General features: G+C 32.2%; 1 protein-coding gene across 1 annotated transcript; it reads left to right on the top strand.

The window, feature by feature from the left end:
• The first annotated feature begins 728 nt into the window (after positions 1-728).
• Positions 729-12,630, top strand: LOC126878545 (craniofacial development protein 2-like). Its single transcript, XM_050641320.1, has 2 exons — positions 729-1,057; positions 11,493-12,630. The coding sequence occupies exon 2, from the start codon at positions 11,841-11,843 to the stop codon at positions 12,615-12,617; it is 777 nt and encodes a 258-aa protein (XP_050497277.1). The 5' UTR covers positions 729-1,057; positions 11,493-11,840; the 3' UTR covers positions 12,618-12,630.
• Positions 12,631-14,997: the final 2,367 nt, after the last annotated feature.

Here is a 14,997-nt window from a genome sequence, read left to right as displayed (position 1 = left end):
CAGACCAACTGGCAACTCTGGTGCGCAGATAATTTTTAAATAACGCATTAACTACCGGTGAATTGGTAACTTTCATTTTTTAAGTATTGTTGATAATCTAATATCGGTATTCCAGGTATTTAGCGCTGCACTCCTAGAAAATGGAAAAAATGTCACAGGAAGTGAAACCGATGATGAAACGAAACGCAAAATAGAAAACTTGGATGATTGTTTTAATAGAAGTAAAATTAAAAAACGGTCACCAAGCAAAGCAGGCAACGAAAACAAGGAAGACATGGAAAATGTTATGATTACAATAATGAAAGAGCTAATGAATAAAAACGATGAAATGCTTCAGGAAATAAAACAAATAAGGAAAGAATAACAACAAACCAATAAAGAGTTAATGGGTGTAAAAGCAGAGAAACAAAAACTAAAAAAAGAAGTAAAACAGCTACATGAATGAATGGAGCAACTGGAAAAATTTAGCAAAAAGAAAAGCTTGATCGTGACTGGGTTGAAAGTAGAAACAAATGATTATAAGAAATTAAAAGAAGAAATGGAAAATTTCAGAGCCCAAGAGTTGCAAATACAAATAAAACTAAGAAGTGCAAAAAAAATAGGAGAAACAGTATGCGCAATAGAAACAGAAGCCCTCACGGATAAAATGGAAATCCTAAACAAGAAACGTAAACTAAAACAGCATAAAGATCGTATCTATATAAACAACGATTGGACATCGAAAGAAAAAGAAATACAAAAGGAAATAACTAAAATAGCAAAGGACGAAAGAAGCAAAGGTAAGCAAACGAAAATCGGCTACAAGAAATTAATAGTGAATGGCAAAATCTAGATATGGGACGAAGAGAGAGAACAGCTGATAGAAAATTCAAAAAACTAATAAACGAAGAACAGCGGCTGAAATATGATATTGCCATGGCAAAAAAAGACTCGGAAATGCAAACGGTTAATGAAAACAAAATAACGCACACAAAATAAAGAAAGAATCTCAATAAGAAGAAAAGAACAAAACCCATTAGAATGGGCTCTTGGAATATTAGAACCATGCTGGCAGCAGGTAAGATGCAAGAAATAGCTCTTGAAATGAAAAAATACCAACTAGAAATCCTAGCCGTACAGGAAATACGATGGAAGAAAGAAGGAAAAATTGAGAAGAAAAACTTTAGCATGTATTATTCGGGAGAAAACAAACAGGGAACGAATGATACGGCATTTATGGTGAACAAAAAAATGAGGGAAAAACTGATACAATTCAAAGCAGTTAATGAAAGGATATCTTACATAAGAAAATAAACAAGCCCACATCTCGATAGTCAATTGCTATGCACCCACTGAAGAAGCAAACCAAGAAGATAAAACAGAATTCTAAGACATCCTGGAAGAAACCTGTGAAAATATTCCGAGGAATGACATATTAATAATATTGGGTGATTTCAATTCAAAGATCGGAAAGGAGGACTATAATCGTAATGTAGCTGGCAAAGAAACCATTCATGAAACTACGAATGATAATGGAGAAGAAATCTGCAACCTAGCAGCAGCGACAAATACATATATAGTTAGTACTGGGCATAAACATAAAAAAGAAAACAAAATAACATGGATGATACCAGGAAGAATGGATGGAAACCAAATAAATCATACTCTAATTTCGAAAAAGTGGACACAAATAGTACAAGACGTAAGGTCATATAGAGGGGCAAATGGAGGCACTGACCACATATTGTTGATAGCAAAACTTAAGATGAAAATAATCAAAGCAAATAATCATAAGGAAGGAAAAAGGAGGAAATGGAATATAGCCAATCTGAAAACGCAAGAAACAAAGCAACAATATACAGAACAACTGGAACAGAAATTGGGTCAGTACGAGCACATAGAAATAGAAGGAGAATGGAAAAACATAAAGAACAGCATAATAGAGACAGCAGAACAAATAATAGGATTCCAAAAAAACAAAGAATCGAAAGAATGGTTTGATGAGGAATGTCACCAAAAAAGTCAACTGAAGCACCTCGCAAGAAACAAATGGCTACAAAGTGCCGAACAGGAACAACTGGACCAATATAGAAAAGAAAAACAAGAAGCATTGAAACTCTATAGAAGAAAGAAGAACACATGGATCTCTGAACAAATGCAAGAATTAGAAACGAATAATAAAGACAACAAGAAATTGTTCGAATAGATAAAACAACAACACAGTACCAAAAAATCTGTCACAAAAATAAACAAAAAAGATTGGGAAAAACATTTCACGGACCTATACAAAAACGACAATAAGGCATATTCAGAGGATGAGGATATAAGAGATAACAGAGATGAAGAGGAAGTCGCACCTAATTATTAGCAATTCATGGAGGTATTAAAACGACTAAAAGTAAACAAAACGCCAGGGCCAGATGAAATCAACAACGAACTGATCATCAACGGCGGAAGGAGCTGACGAAGCGAATGCACAAGTTAATGGTTACAATTTGGAAGGACGAAAGCATGCCCATAGAATGGAAAAACGGACACATCGCACCAATCTTTAAGAAAGGAGATCCAACTAAGTGCTGCAACTACAGACCAATTATGCAACTAAATACAAAGTATAAGATATTGACCACAATTATAAGAAACCGACTAAATCAATACACAGAAAAAATTATAGGACCATATCAACAGGGTTTTAGAACAATAGATCAAAGGAAGATCAACAATAGATGCAATACACGTACTGACACAAACAATTGAAAAAAGCTATGAACATGACATAGAATTACACATACTATTCATCGACTTCCAACAGGCCTTCAACAGCATATACAGACAACAATTATTATTAAAAGAAATGAAAAAAAAATGGAGATACCGGCAAAATTAATAAGACTAACTAGAATGACAATAAAAGACTCAACAGCAAAAGTTAAAACAAATGAGGGCGATACAAATAACATCAAAATAGAACTTGAAGTAAGACAAAGAGACAGTCTGTCAACGACAAACGACACTAATTAATATCACTCTAGAAGGAGTAATTAGGGACACAGGGCTGAAAAAGACAATTATTCAAAGCTCAACACAGATCATAGGATATGCAGATGAACTGGGACTGGTAGCACGAGATAAAAAAAAGACTAGAAGAGGCACTTTTAACCCTGGTAAGAGAAGCAAAGACGAGAGGACTAATAATCAATCAGAATAAAACAAAATATCTTATAAGCACACGAGACAATGTAAACGGAATAGCAGAAATAAAGATAGGTGAAAATACATTCCAGAGAGTAGATTGCTTCAAATACCTGGGGGTGATGGTGGACGGCAAAAACGGAAGGAGTATAGAGATAAACGACAGAATTAAAGCAGGTAATAGAGTATATTGGAAATATCGCCAACTACTCAAGGACAAAAACCTGAGCAAAAAAAACAAAATCAAAAATATACACAGCAGCAATCAGATCAGTGATAGCCTATGGAGCAGAAGTAATGTGCCTTACGAAAAAAGACGAAGAAAAGTTAAAAATAATTAAGAGAAAAATTATAAGGATACATGGCCCAGTAAAGACAGAAACAGGGGAATATTGAAAGCTGATGAACCATGAAATAATAAATATAAATAAAGGAGAAGATATAGTAAAATTAATTAAAGCACAAAGCCTCAGATGGTTTGGGCACACACAAAGAAGAGGGGTAGAAGAACTGATCAGGAAGATAATGAACTGGAAACCAGTAAAAAATAGACCAAGAGGAAGACCAAAAATTAGATGAGAAGATCAACTGCTAGACGATATATCAAAGATGGAAATGGCAAACTGGAGAGAAAAGATTCAGGACCGGAGAGAGTGGAAGACGATAGTAGAGAGGGCAAAAAAACATCACAACCTATGAACTAAGACCTAAATGAAAAGCGGACTAATTTACCGCGTGAAATGGATTAAAAGAGCTCATATTTGAGCGAACTATACTCTAACAAGAGTGAACGGTCCATATAATAATTCCAGGTATGTACCTGTATAAATTACCCTCCTTGAAGTTGGTGTAAAAGGTATTCCCCATTTATGTATTGTCTTTTGGAAGGATTACTAGAGAAAATCCAAATAAATTTTGAAAAAATGGCTGAAATCGCTGAAATTCTTGTAACAGATTCCGTAATGAGTGTACATGGGTGGTAAATGATTTTAAATTTCACTTAAAGAAAGTGCTAACAGGTCTAAAACATTTATGGTACTGTTCTGCATCTGGTTTCCAGGCAACCTGTTATACCAACGGTTAGTTTTTTTAATATTTTGAGTAGTAACTAAGTTGGTTATCAACAATTTAATGTCAAAAATGCACATTTTGCCATTTTTTGTCTACCAGTAAGAAGAAAAACATTCAAAACAAAATTCAAGATAACCGCATTATAGAGCATGTAAAACAATTTTAACAAGGTTTTATAAATTTCGCTATACTTAATTGTTGCTTATAAAACTATAAATTAAGTCAGTTTAACGTTAATATAACTTATGTAAAAAATACAACTTATATCTCGATATTACGTGAAATAGCTCAAAGAAATGAGTAAAAATACACGGTTTTTATGACACTCAGTGTAACTACGTAACAATTGTTTTAGTTTCTATATGGACGGAATAACAAAATTTATGTAAATCTGACCAATTTTTTCTCAATTTAATTATTTATTGACAATTTAAATGAAAAATAGCCGATTTTAAGAATTTTCGTCTATAAGTTACAATGTTTTACCAAAAAACTGAAAAAAGAACCGATTAGTTTATTGAAATAGCCTTAAAATGAGTTGAAGTAAAATAGAATTGGAGCTTTGTTTATCAATAAACATTAACTATTCAAATTTATTTCTTACGTTTTAAGCTAACTACCTGAGGTACCCCTAAACCCTAAAAATGTCATCAAAACTACGATTTTGAAGCTCTTCCGACTGGATTAAAGAAGTTATTATCGATTCAAACAAAAGTTGTGTATTTTTAATTCTAAATTTCAACTATTTAATTAAAAATAAAGTGTTTCAGTTGAAAATTCAAAGTTGCTACACCCACCGCTTTCGCAGGCAGAATAAGAACCCTACTATTGCATAAGTATATAGATTTTGAAAAACCATTCAAAAAGCATTCCAAAGCTTTTTCGATATGCCGTCTAGTTCTCGAGATATTTGACAATCGCCTTTCTGGACAGAGCCCTTAAATAATGTAAACATTCTTATTCAAGCTAGACATAAGCCGAGTGAGAGAGCTGACCGTGAAATTCATTTGCGATGTTTCCAAATTTATCGGATCTCGGGTTGTCTGCAAAATATATATTTACCATATACACAACGGATCGCGCGCGCTGCCCTCTACAGCGGATTTAGTGGAACCACTGCAATATAAAATTCACCAAAAGGGGTGCAAAATGAGGTCCAGACAAAAATCGATTTCCTTGTACCCTAACCATTGTTACATCGAGATGTCACTATATACACGTGAATACAAGGTGAGATCCAAAATCGGATCTCGCCTTGCAAAACGGATCTCATCTTGTATAGCTTATGATACAAACGGATCTCGCCTTGATATGGAGACATATATATATATACATATATATATATATATATATATATATATATACAGGGTGGTTCATCTTATTCGCCTCGGTCTCTGTACGGAAAACCACTTGATATTTTAAAAAAATTTCTTCACAGAAATATACAGGGCCTTTAATACTACAACCTAAAAATAATGTGAATTATACAGGGTGTTCCAAAAAAGAGTGGTATATCAAAGTTATATTTTTTCTTATGGAATGCCCTATATCTGATGACATTATTGAATTGACCTTAAAAAATAAGCTATACTTTCATAAGGGTTCCCTATACCTAAATACAGGGTGTTTTGATTTATTTCGATTTTTATAAAAATGTAAGGTTTTAGAAAAAAATCAATATCTACGAATCTAAGAAGCAGTAACAAATTCTTTCTTGAAACTTAATAATAGACTATTTAGCATACTTAAACAGATGCTTATTGCAACAAAATTTCTTACAGGGTGGTCAAAATATGAGATTGTTCTATTAACAAATTCAAGCTGTAATAACTTACTTATTTTAAATGGAACACCCTGTATCTTACTAGTCTATCGCGTAGAAAATTTGCTTAGCTATCAATTTGTATTAGAGTTTCCTATACCTATCTTTTACAGGGTGGTCAAAATATTAGATTGTTCTATTAACAAATTCAAGCTGTAATAACTTACTTATTTTAAATGGAACACCCTGTAGCTTACTAGTCTATTGAGTAGAAAATTTACTTAGCTTTCAATTCTTATTAGGGTTTCCTATACCTATCTCCCTTCATTTTTTAAATATTTAAAGATTTCCTAATTTGTAAGCTTTAAAAATTAGAATTACATAAGTACCTATGTCGTGTTTATGTACAACACATCACCAACACCGGCAATATACTTAGACAGGATACTGTCATTAATAATAAAATTTTCATTGTTATCATGTAATCACACAGAGTGTTGTATTATTTTAGTTGATTTTGGCCTACATGTGAAATTGAATAATATGTTTATTTTAAACTGCATACCCTATATTAGATGCCATATTCTGGAAAATATTTAAATTATATTTCATTCCGTATAAGTATTTTCCATATCTTAACCCAACGGTTATTAAGTAAATTTAAGAACGCCACTTTTTGTTTGAATCTTTAAATCGCAATTACAAACAATTAAATGCAATAGCTACTTTGACGAAAACGAGCCTATTGTTCAAAAATATGTAAAAATGGGTATTTACAGAATAACATGGGAATTTATATTTACAGAATAACATGTGTATTGAGAATGTTAACATGGAATTGAAGAGATTTTAAATATCTTCCATTATAAAGAATAGAATATCGAGTATGTCATTTAAAATAAGAACACTCTGTGTGATTAAATGATAAAAATGTGAATTTTATTAATGAAACTATCTTGACTAAGATATTTAAGTATAATGCCGGTGTTGGTGATGTGTTGTACATAACCACGACATAGGTACTTAATTCTAATTTTTAAAGCTTACAAATTAGGAAATCTTTAAATATTTAAAAAATTAAGCTAGATAGGTATAGGAAACCCTAATAAGAATTGAAAGCTAAGAAAATTTCCTACTCGATAGACTAGTAAGATACAGGGTGTTCCATTTAAAATAAGTACCTAAGTTATTACAGCTTGAATTTGTTAATAGAACAATCTAATATTTTGACCACCCTGTAAAAAGATAGGTATAGGAAACCCTAATACAAATTGAAAGCTAAGTAAATTTTCTACGCGACAGACTAGTAAGATACAGGGTGTTCCATTTAAAATAAGTAAGTTATTACAGCTTGAATTTGTTAATAGAATAATCTCATATTTTGACCACCCTGTAAGAAATTTTGTTGCAATAAGCATCTGTTTAAGTATGCTAAATTGTCTATTATTAAGAGCCAATAAAGAATTTGTTACTGCTTCTTAGATTCGTAGATATTTATTTTTTTCTAAACCCTTACATTTTTATAAAAATCGAAATAAATCAAAACACCCTGTATTTAGGTATAGGGAACCCTTATGAAAGTATAGCTTATTTTTTAAGGTCAATTCAATAATGTCATCAGATATAGGGCATTCCATAAGAAAAAATATAACTTTGATATACCACTCTTTTTTGGAACACCCTGTATAATTCACATTATTTTTAGGTTGTAGTATTAAAGACCCTGTATATTTCTGTGAAGAAATTTTTTTAAAATATCAAGTGGTTTTCCGTACAGAGACCGAGGCGAATAAGATGAACCACCCTGTATATATACATATATATATATATATATATATATATATATATATATATATATATATATATATATATATATATATATATATATATATATATATATATATATATACGTCTTCATATCAAGGCGAGATCCGACTAAATCGAGGACAACCCGAGATCCACCAATAGGAAATTAATTATTGGAGTATATTGTTCATAAGTATCTTTATAATTAACATATTTATCATGGCACACTTAGAGGGGAAAAGATTTTTGTACTTAAAATTTTCTGATAAATTTACAGCGAAACGAGATCCGTAGCTGAAAAGTAAAGGGGAGGACTTATATACGAAATTTTAGATATTTACCGATCAACGCGAGATCACACACTGATGCCAGCTCTAAAGAGTATTAGTCGAGCGATTGGAGCTCGTGTTGTATTGTATATTTCACACGATATAAAGATATATAGTGGGCGGAGTCAATGACGGCAGTAACAGCGTTGTCTCGAATTCTTTATGTAACTTTTAAGTATCGCTTCTTTTGTGTCTTTAACGTCTACGATTGACCTTTCAGAAAGTCCCTTAGTTTTGTTATATACATAAGGGTGTGAAAAAGAAAAAGAATACTTCACAAATAATAACCATTTAATAATGATAATTATTTGCAATACAATATTTTAAAACTATACATTAATATTCTTAAAAAACACTTACTACGAAACCAAAATGTAATTACTATATTCTTAAATAATACAAATTGTTACAAAATAATTATTTAAATGAGTGCTTGTTTTAAAAATACATTACAAAAAAGTAAAAATTTTTATAAATATTATTAAAGTTTAAAAAATAAAATAACTCAATATATGTAATTATTATTTGATAGTTAAAAAATGATTTTAAGTAAAATGATTTAAAAGATAAAAAGAAACACACATAATTTTCAGGGTCAACTCCTAATTGCATGAAAATTTGGATTCAGATTCTACCCATCCCCCACTTCAAAGTTGAATTTGTGCCGTTGATTGCTTTTACTTGGAGGGTGAAAAAATATACGTTTAAAATAAGTCCGGAAACAGATCTGACTAAAAAATCAGTTTAAGCAAATTTTGTTCTATAGAGTTTTTTATCTTAGGTACTAGGTTAATTCAGTAGTAGGTACTAGAGTCACTTGCGACTAAAAATATTTACTTTTCAACAAAAAAAAAAAAACACGTTTTTCGGCGGTTTTTCGCAAATACTCAAAAAGTAAGTATTTTATCGAAAAAATATTCTTGGAAGAAATGTAGCATATAAAAAAAACGAAAAAATGGTATATTCTTAGTCTATAGAACCAGTAAAAGTAAATTTGTAGCTCATAAAAAAGGCGATCTTATCCTTCAAATTCCAAATCAAATATTTTAACGTGATACATAGTACCAAAAAATGAAGCTCTTTTCGGGGAAAACCCATTAAAATTTTTTAGTGTTTACAAAAAGCTTTATTATATTTTATAAAAGTTATATACGGGTAGGAACGACAACGGAACGAATTTTCGAACGTTTAAACAGACGACATCCCAGATTTACAAATTTCATGACAATTGATCCAAAGGCTGGATTCTAACAACGAAACAGTTGTGGATTTTCAAGTTTTCAATGAGAGTCAGAATGAAAAAACATTAGTGACCTCGAGTATGATGGTTTGGAGAATTTGGCTGGTTATATCTGCCATAAATTGAAGGACTCCAGTATTCAATCCGAAGATGTTTCAACGTACACGTGGGTTGATCATTTGAGTAAGTGTGGTTTATGTAAACCATCAGAAACTCTCTTGTCATATATTAAGTAACTGGAGAAAATTTTTCCTTCCACATGAATGGTGATTCCATTTTGGTAACTAAAAATTATTTAGAAAACCTTATGTCCAAAAGTGTAACTGTAGATTGTTCTAACAAAGCGAACAAGTTATTTTTTAGGTCTCGGATGTACTTCCGAATTAAAGAATTAAACAAGCCTCTTAACAACCTGACATTGCGTAAAAGAAAAATTATGAAAACTGCTACATAGTTGCTGTATGTACGTCTATTTCACATGCACAAAATTTAAATAAAGTGCATGGCATGAAAACTGTAACACTTATTTTTGTCTTTTCCAAGCCTCTTACTTAAATCTGATGAAATACATTATTTAAAAAGTAAAAAATTTTGTTTTTTTATCAATCCATTAAATTTATGGTTTTATTTTGGGGCTTTTCTTCCCCTTGGTAAAAATTATATTTACTAATGTGTAGGCCACTAATCAATTTTTGCCAAATAACGAAATATAATAATTTTATTAGATATCGATTATATGAATATTTTTATTTTCCGGATACCAATATAATCAAGAAAATGGGAACTTTACAAATAACTAAATCAATTTAAATAAAAGTAAACAGTTTAATAATTTTCCTCTAAACTATAAAAATCACTTAGTTTCTTTTAGTCATAATTCATTCATTTGTACTATTCTCAAATTTCATTCGCGTTCGTATTACGAACGCATAGACGGGCCTATGCTTTACTCTGTTGCTGACGTCATGCGCCAATCGGACGAGCTTACGTAACTAGAATATCAGGGTGTGCATATTTCCGGGTCCCGGTGAATTCGTATCTATTTTAATCCCCCATCCTAATTACAGGCCAACTGGCAACTCTGGTGCGCAGGTAATTTTTAGATAACCCATTAACTACCGGTGAATTGGTAACTTTCATTTTTTAAGTATTGTTGATAATCTAATATCGGTATTCCAGGTATTTAGCGCTGCACTCCTAGAAAATGGAAAAAATGGCACAGGAAGTGAAACCGATGATGAAACGAAACGCAAAAGAGAAAACTTGGATGATTGTTTTAATAGAAGTAAAATTAAAAAACGGTCACCAAGCAAAGCAGGCAACGAAAACAAGGAAGACATGGAAAATGTTATGATTACAATAATGAAAGAGCTAATGAATAAAAACGATGAAATGCTTCAGGAAATAAAACACATAAGGAAAGAGTAACAACAAACCAATAAAGAGTTAACGGGTGTAAAAGCAGAGAAACAAAAACTAAAAAAAGAAGTAAAACAGCTACATGAATGAATGGAGCAACTGGAGAAATTTAGCAAAAAGAAAAGGTTGATCGTAACTGGGTTGAAAGTAGAAACAAATGATTTTAAGAAATTAAAAGAAGAAATGGAAAATTTCAGAGCCCAAGAGTTGCAAATACAAATAAAACTAAGAAGTGCAAAAAAAATAGGAGAAACAGTATGCGCAATAGAAACAGAAGCCTTCACGGATAAAATGGAAATCCTAAACAAGATACGTAAACTAAAACAGCATAAAGATCGTATCTATATAAACAACGATTGGACATCGAAAGAAAAAGAAATACAAAAGGAAATAACTAAAATAGCAAAGGACGAAAGAAGCAAAGGTAAGCAAACGAAAATCGGCTACAAGAAATTAATAGTGAACGGCAAAATCTAGATATGGGACGAAGAGAGAGAACAGCTGATAGAAAATTCAAAAAACTAATAAACGAAGAACAGCGGCTGAAATATGATATTGACATGGCCAAAAAAGACTCGGAAATGCAAACGGTTAACGAAAACAAAATAACGCACACAAAATAAAGACAGAATCTCAATAAGAAGAAAAGTTATTAGAATGGGATCTTGGAATATTAGAACCATGCTGGCAGTAGGTAAGATGCAAGAAATAGCTCTTGAAATGAAAAAATACCAACTAGAAATCCTAGCCCTACAGGAAATACGATGGAAGAAAGAAGGAAAAATTGAGAAGAAAAACTTTAGCATGCATTATTCGGGAGAAAACAAACAGGGAACGAATGGTACGGCATTTATGGTGAACAAAAAAATGAGGGAAAATCTGATACAATTCAAAGCAGTTAATGAAAGGATATCTTACATAAGAAAATAAACAAGCCAACATCTCGATAGTCAATTGCTATGCACCCACCGAAGAAGCAAACCAAGAAGATAAAGCAGAATTCTACGACATCCTGGAAGAAACCTGTGAAATATTCCGAGGAATGACATTAATAATATTGGGTGATTTCAATGCAAAGATCGGAAAGGAGGACTATAATCGTAATGTAGCTGGCAAAGAAACCATTCATGAAACTACGAATGATAATGGAGGAGAAATCTGCAACCTAGCAGCAGCAACAAATACATATATAGTTAGTACTGGGCATAAACATAAAAAAGAACACAAAATAACATGGATGATACCAGGAAGAATGGATGGAAACCAAATAAATCATACTCTAATTTCGAAAAAGTGGACACAAATAGTACAAGAAGTAAGGTCATATAGAGGGGCAAATGAAGGCACTGACCACATATTGTTGATAGCAAAACTTAAGATGAAAATAATCAAAGCAAATAATCATAAGGAAGGAAAAAGGAGGAAATGGAATATAGCCAATCTGAAAACGCAAGAAACAAAGCAACAATATACAGAACAACTGGAACAGAAATTGGGTCAGTACGAGCACATAGAAATAGAAGGAGAATGGAAAAACATAAAGAAGAGCATAATAGAGACAGCAGAACAAATAATAGGATTCCAAAAAAACAAAGAATCGAAAGAATGGTTTGATGAGGAATGTCACCAAAAAAGTCAACTGAAGCACCTCGCAAGAAACAAATGGCTACAAAGTGCCGAACAGGAACAACTGGACCAATATAGAAAACAAAAACAAGAAGCATTGAAACTCTATAGAAGAAAGAAGAACACATGGATCTCTGAACAAATGCAAGAATTAGAAACGAATAATAAAGACAACAAGAAATTGTTCGAATAGATAAAGCAACAATACAATACCAAAAAATCTGTCACAAAGGTAAACAAAAAATATTGGGAAAAACATTTCACGGACCTATACAAAAACGACAATAAGGCATATTCAGAGGATGAGGATATAAGAGATAACAGAGATGAAGAGGAAGGCGCACCTACTTATCAGGAATTCATGGAGGTATTAAAACAACTAAAAGTAAACAAAACGCCAGGGCCAGATGAAATCAACAACGAACTGATCATCAACGGAGGAGAGGAGCTCACGAAGCGAATGCACAAGTTAATGGTTACAATTTGGAAGGACGAAAGCATGCCCATAGAATGGAAAAACGGACACATCGCACCAATCTTTAAGAAAGGAGATCCAACTAAGTGCTGCAACTACAGACCAATTATGCTACTAAATACAACGTATAAGATATTGACCACAATTATAAGAAACCGACTAAATCAATACACAGAAAAAATTATAGGACCATACGAACAGGGTTTTAGAAAAGGAAGATCAACAATAGATGCAATACACGTACTGACACAAACAATTGAAAAAAGCTATGAACATGACATAGAATTACACATACTATTCATCGACTTCCAACAGGCCTTCGACAGCATATACAGACAACAATTATTAAACGAAATGAAAAAAATGGAGATACCGGCAAAATGAATAAGACTAACTAGAATGACAATAAAAGACTCAACAGCAAAAGTTAAAACAAATGAGGGCGATACAAATGACATCAAAATAGAACTTGAAGTAAGACAAGGAAACAGTCTGTCAACGACAAACGACACTATTTAATATCGCTCTAGAAGGAGTAATTAGGGACACAGGGCTGAAAAAGACAATTATTCAAAGCTCAACACAGATCATAGGATATGAGCTGGGACTGGTAGCACGAGATAAAAAAAAAAGACTAGAAGAGGCACTTTTAACCCTGGTAAGAAAAGCAAAGACGAGAGGATTAATAATCAATCAGAATAAAACAAAATATCTTATAAGCACACGAGACAATGTAAACAGAATAGCAGAAATAAAGATAGGTGAAAATACATTCCAGAGAGTAGATTGCTTCAAATACCTGGGGGTGATGGTGGACGGCAAAAACGGAAGAGATAGAGATAAACGACAGAATTAAAGCAGGTAATAGAGTATATTAGAAATATCACCAACTACTCAAGGACAAAAACCTGAGCAAAAAAACAAAATCAAAAATATACACAGCAGCAATCAGATCAGTGAGAGCCTATGGAGCAGAAGTAATGTGCCTTACGAAAAAAGACGAAGAAAATTTAAAAATAATTGAGAGAAAAATTATAAGAATACATGGCCCAGTAAAGACAGAAACAGGGGAATATAGAAAGCTGATGAACCATGAAATAATAAATATAAATAAAGGAGAAGATATAGTAAACTTCATTAAAGCACAAAGGCTCAGATGGTTTGGGCAAGTAGAAGAACTGATCAGGAAGATAATGAACTGGAAACCAGTAAAAAATAGACCAAGAGGAAGACCAAAAATTAGATGGGAAGATCAACTGCTAGACGATATATGAAAGATGGAAATTGCAAACTGGAGAGAAAAGATTCAGGACCGGAGAGAGTGGAAGAAGATAGTAGAGAAGGCAAAAAAACATCACAACCTATGAACTACGACCTAAAGGAAAAGCGGACTAATTTACCGCGTGAAATGGATTAAAAGAGCTCATATTTGAGCGAACTATACTCTAACAAGAGTGAACTGTCCATATAATAATTCCAGGTATGTACTTGTATAAATTACCCTCCTTGAAGTTGGTGTAAAAGGTATTCATCATTTATGTATTGTCTTTTGGAAGGATTACTAGAGAAAATCCAAATAAATTTTGAAAAAATGGCTGAAATCGCTGAAATTCTTGTAACAGATTTCGTAATGAGTGAACATGGGTGTAAGTTATTGGTGGTAAATGATTTTAAATTTCACTTAAAGAAAGTGCTAAAAAGTCTAAAACATTTATGGTACTGTTCTACATCTGGTTGCCAGGCAACCTGTTATACCGACGGTTAGTTTTTTTTAATACTTTGAGTAGTAACTATGTTGGTTATCAACAATTTGATGTCAAAAATGCACATTTTGCCATTTTTTGTCCACCAGTAAGAAGAAAAACATTCAAAACAAAATTTAAGATAACCGCATTATAGAGCATGTAAAACAATTTAAACAAGGTTTTATAAATTTCGCTATACTTAATTGTTGCTTATAAAACTATAAATTAAGTCAGTTTAAGGTTAATATAACTTATGTAAAAAATACAACTTATATCTCGATATTACGTGAAATAGCTCAAAGAAATGAGTAAAAATACACGGTTTTTATCACACTCGGTGTAACTACGTAACA

This window comes from Diabrotica virgifera, chromosome 10, assembly GCF_917563875.1.
Source record: "Diabrotica virgifera virgifera chromosome 10, PGI_DIABVI_V3a".
NCBI lineage: Eukaryota > Metazoa > Arthropoda > Insecta > Coleoptera > Chrysomelidae > Diabrotica > Diabrotica virgifera.
The sequence above is the reverse complement of the archived record's forward strand: the minus strand, read 5'-3'. Positions and strand labels throughout refer to the sequence as shown.

Coding starts and splice junctions, on each gene's coding strand:
- LOC126878545 (XM_050641320.1), top strand. CDS start 11,841: ATGACATTAATAATATTGGGTGATTTCAATGCAAAGATCGGAAAGGAG.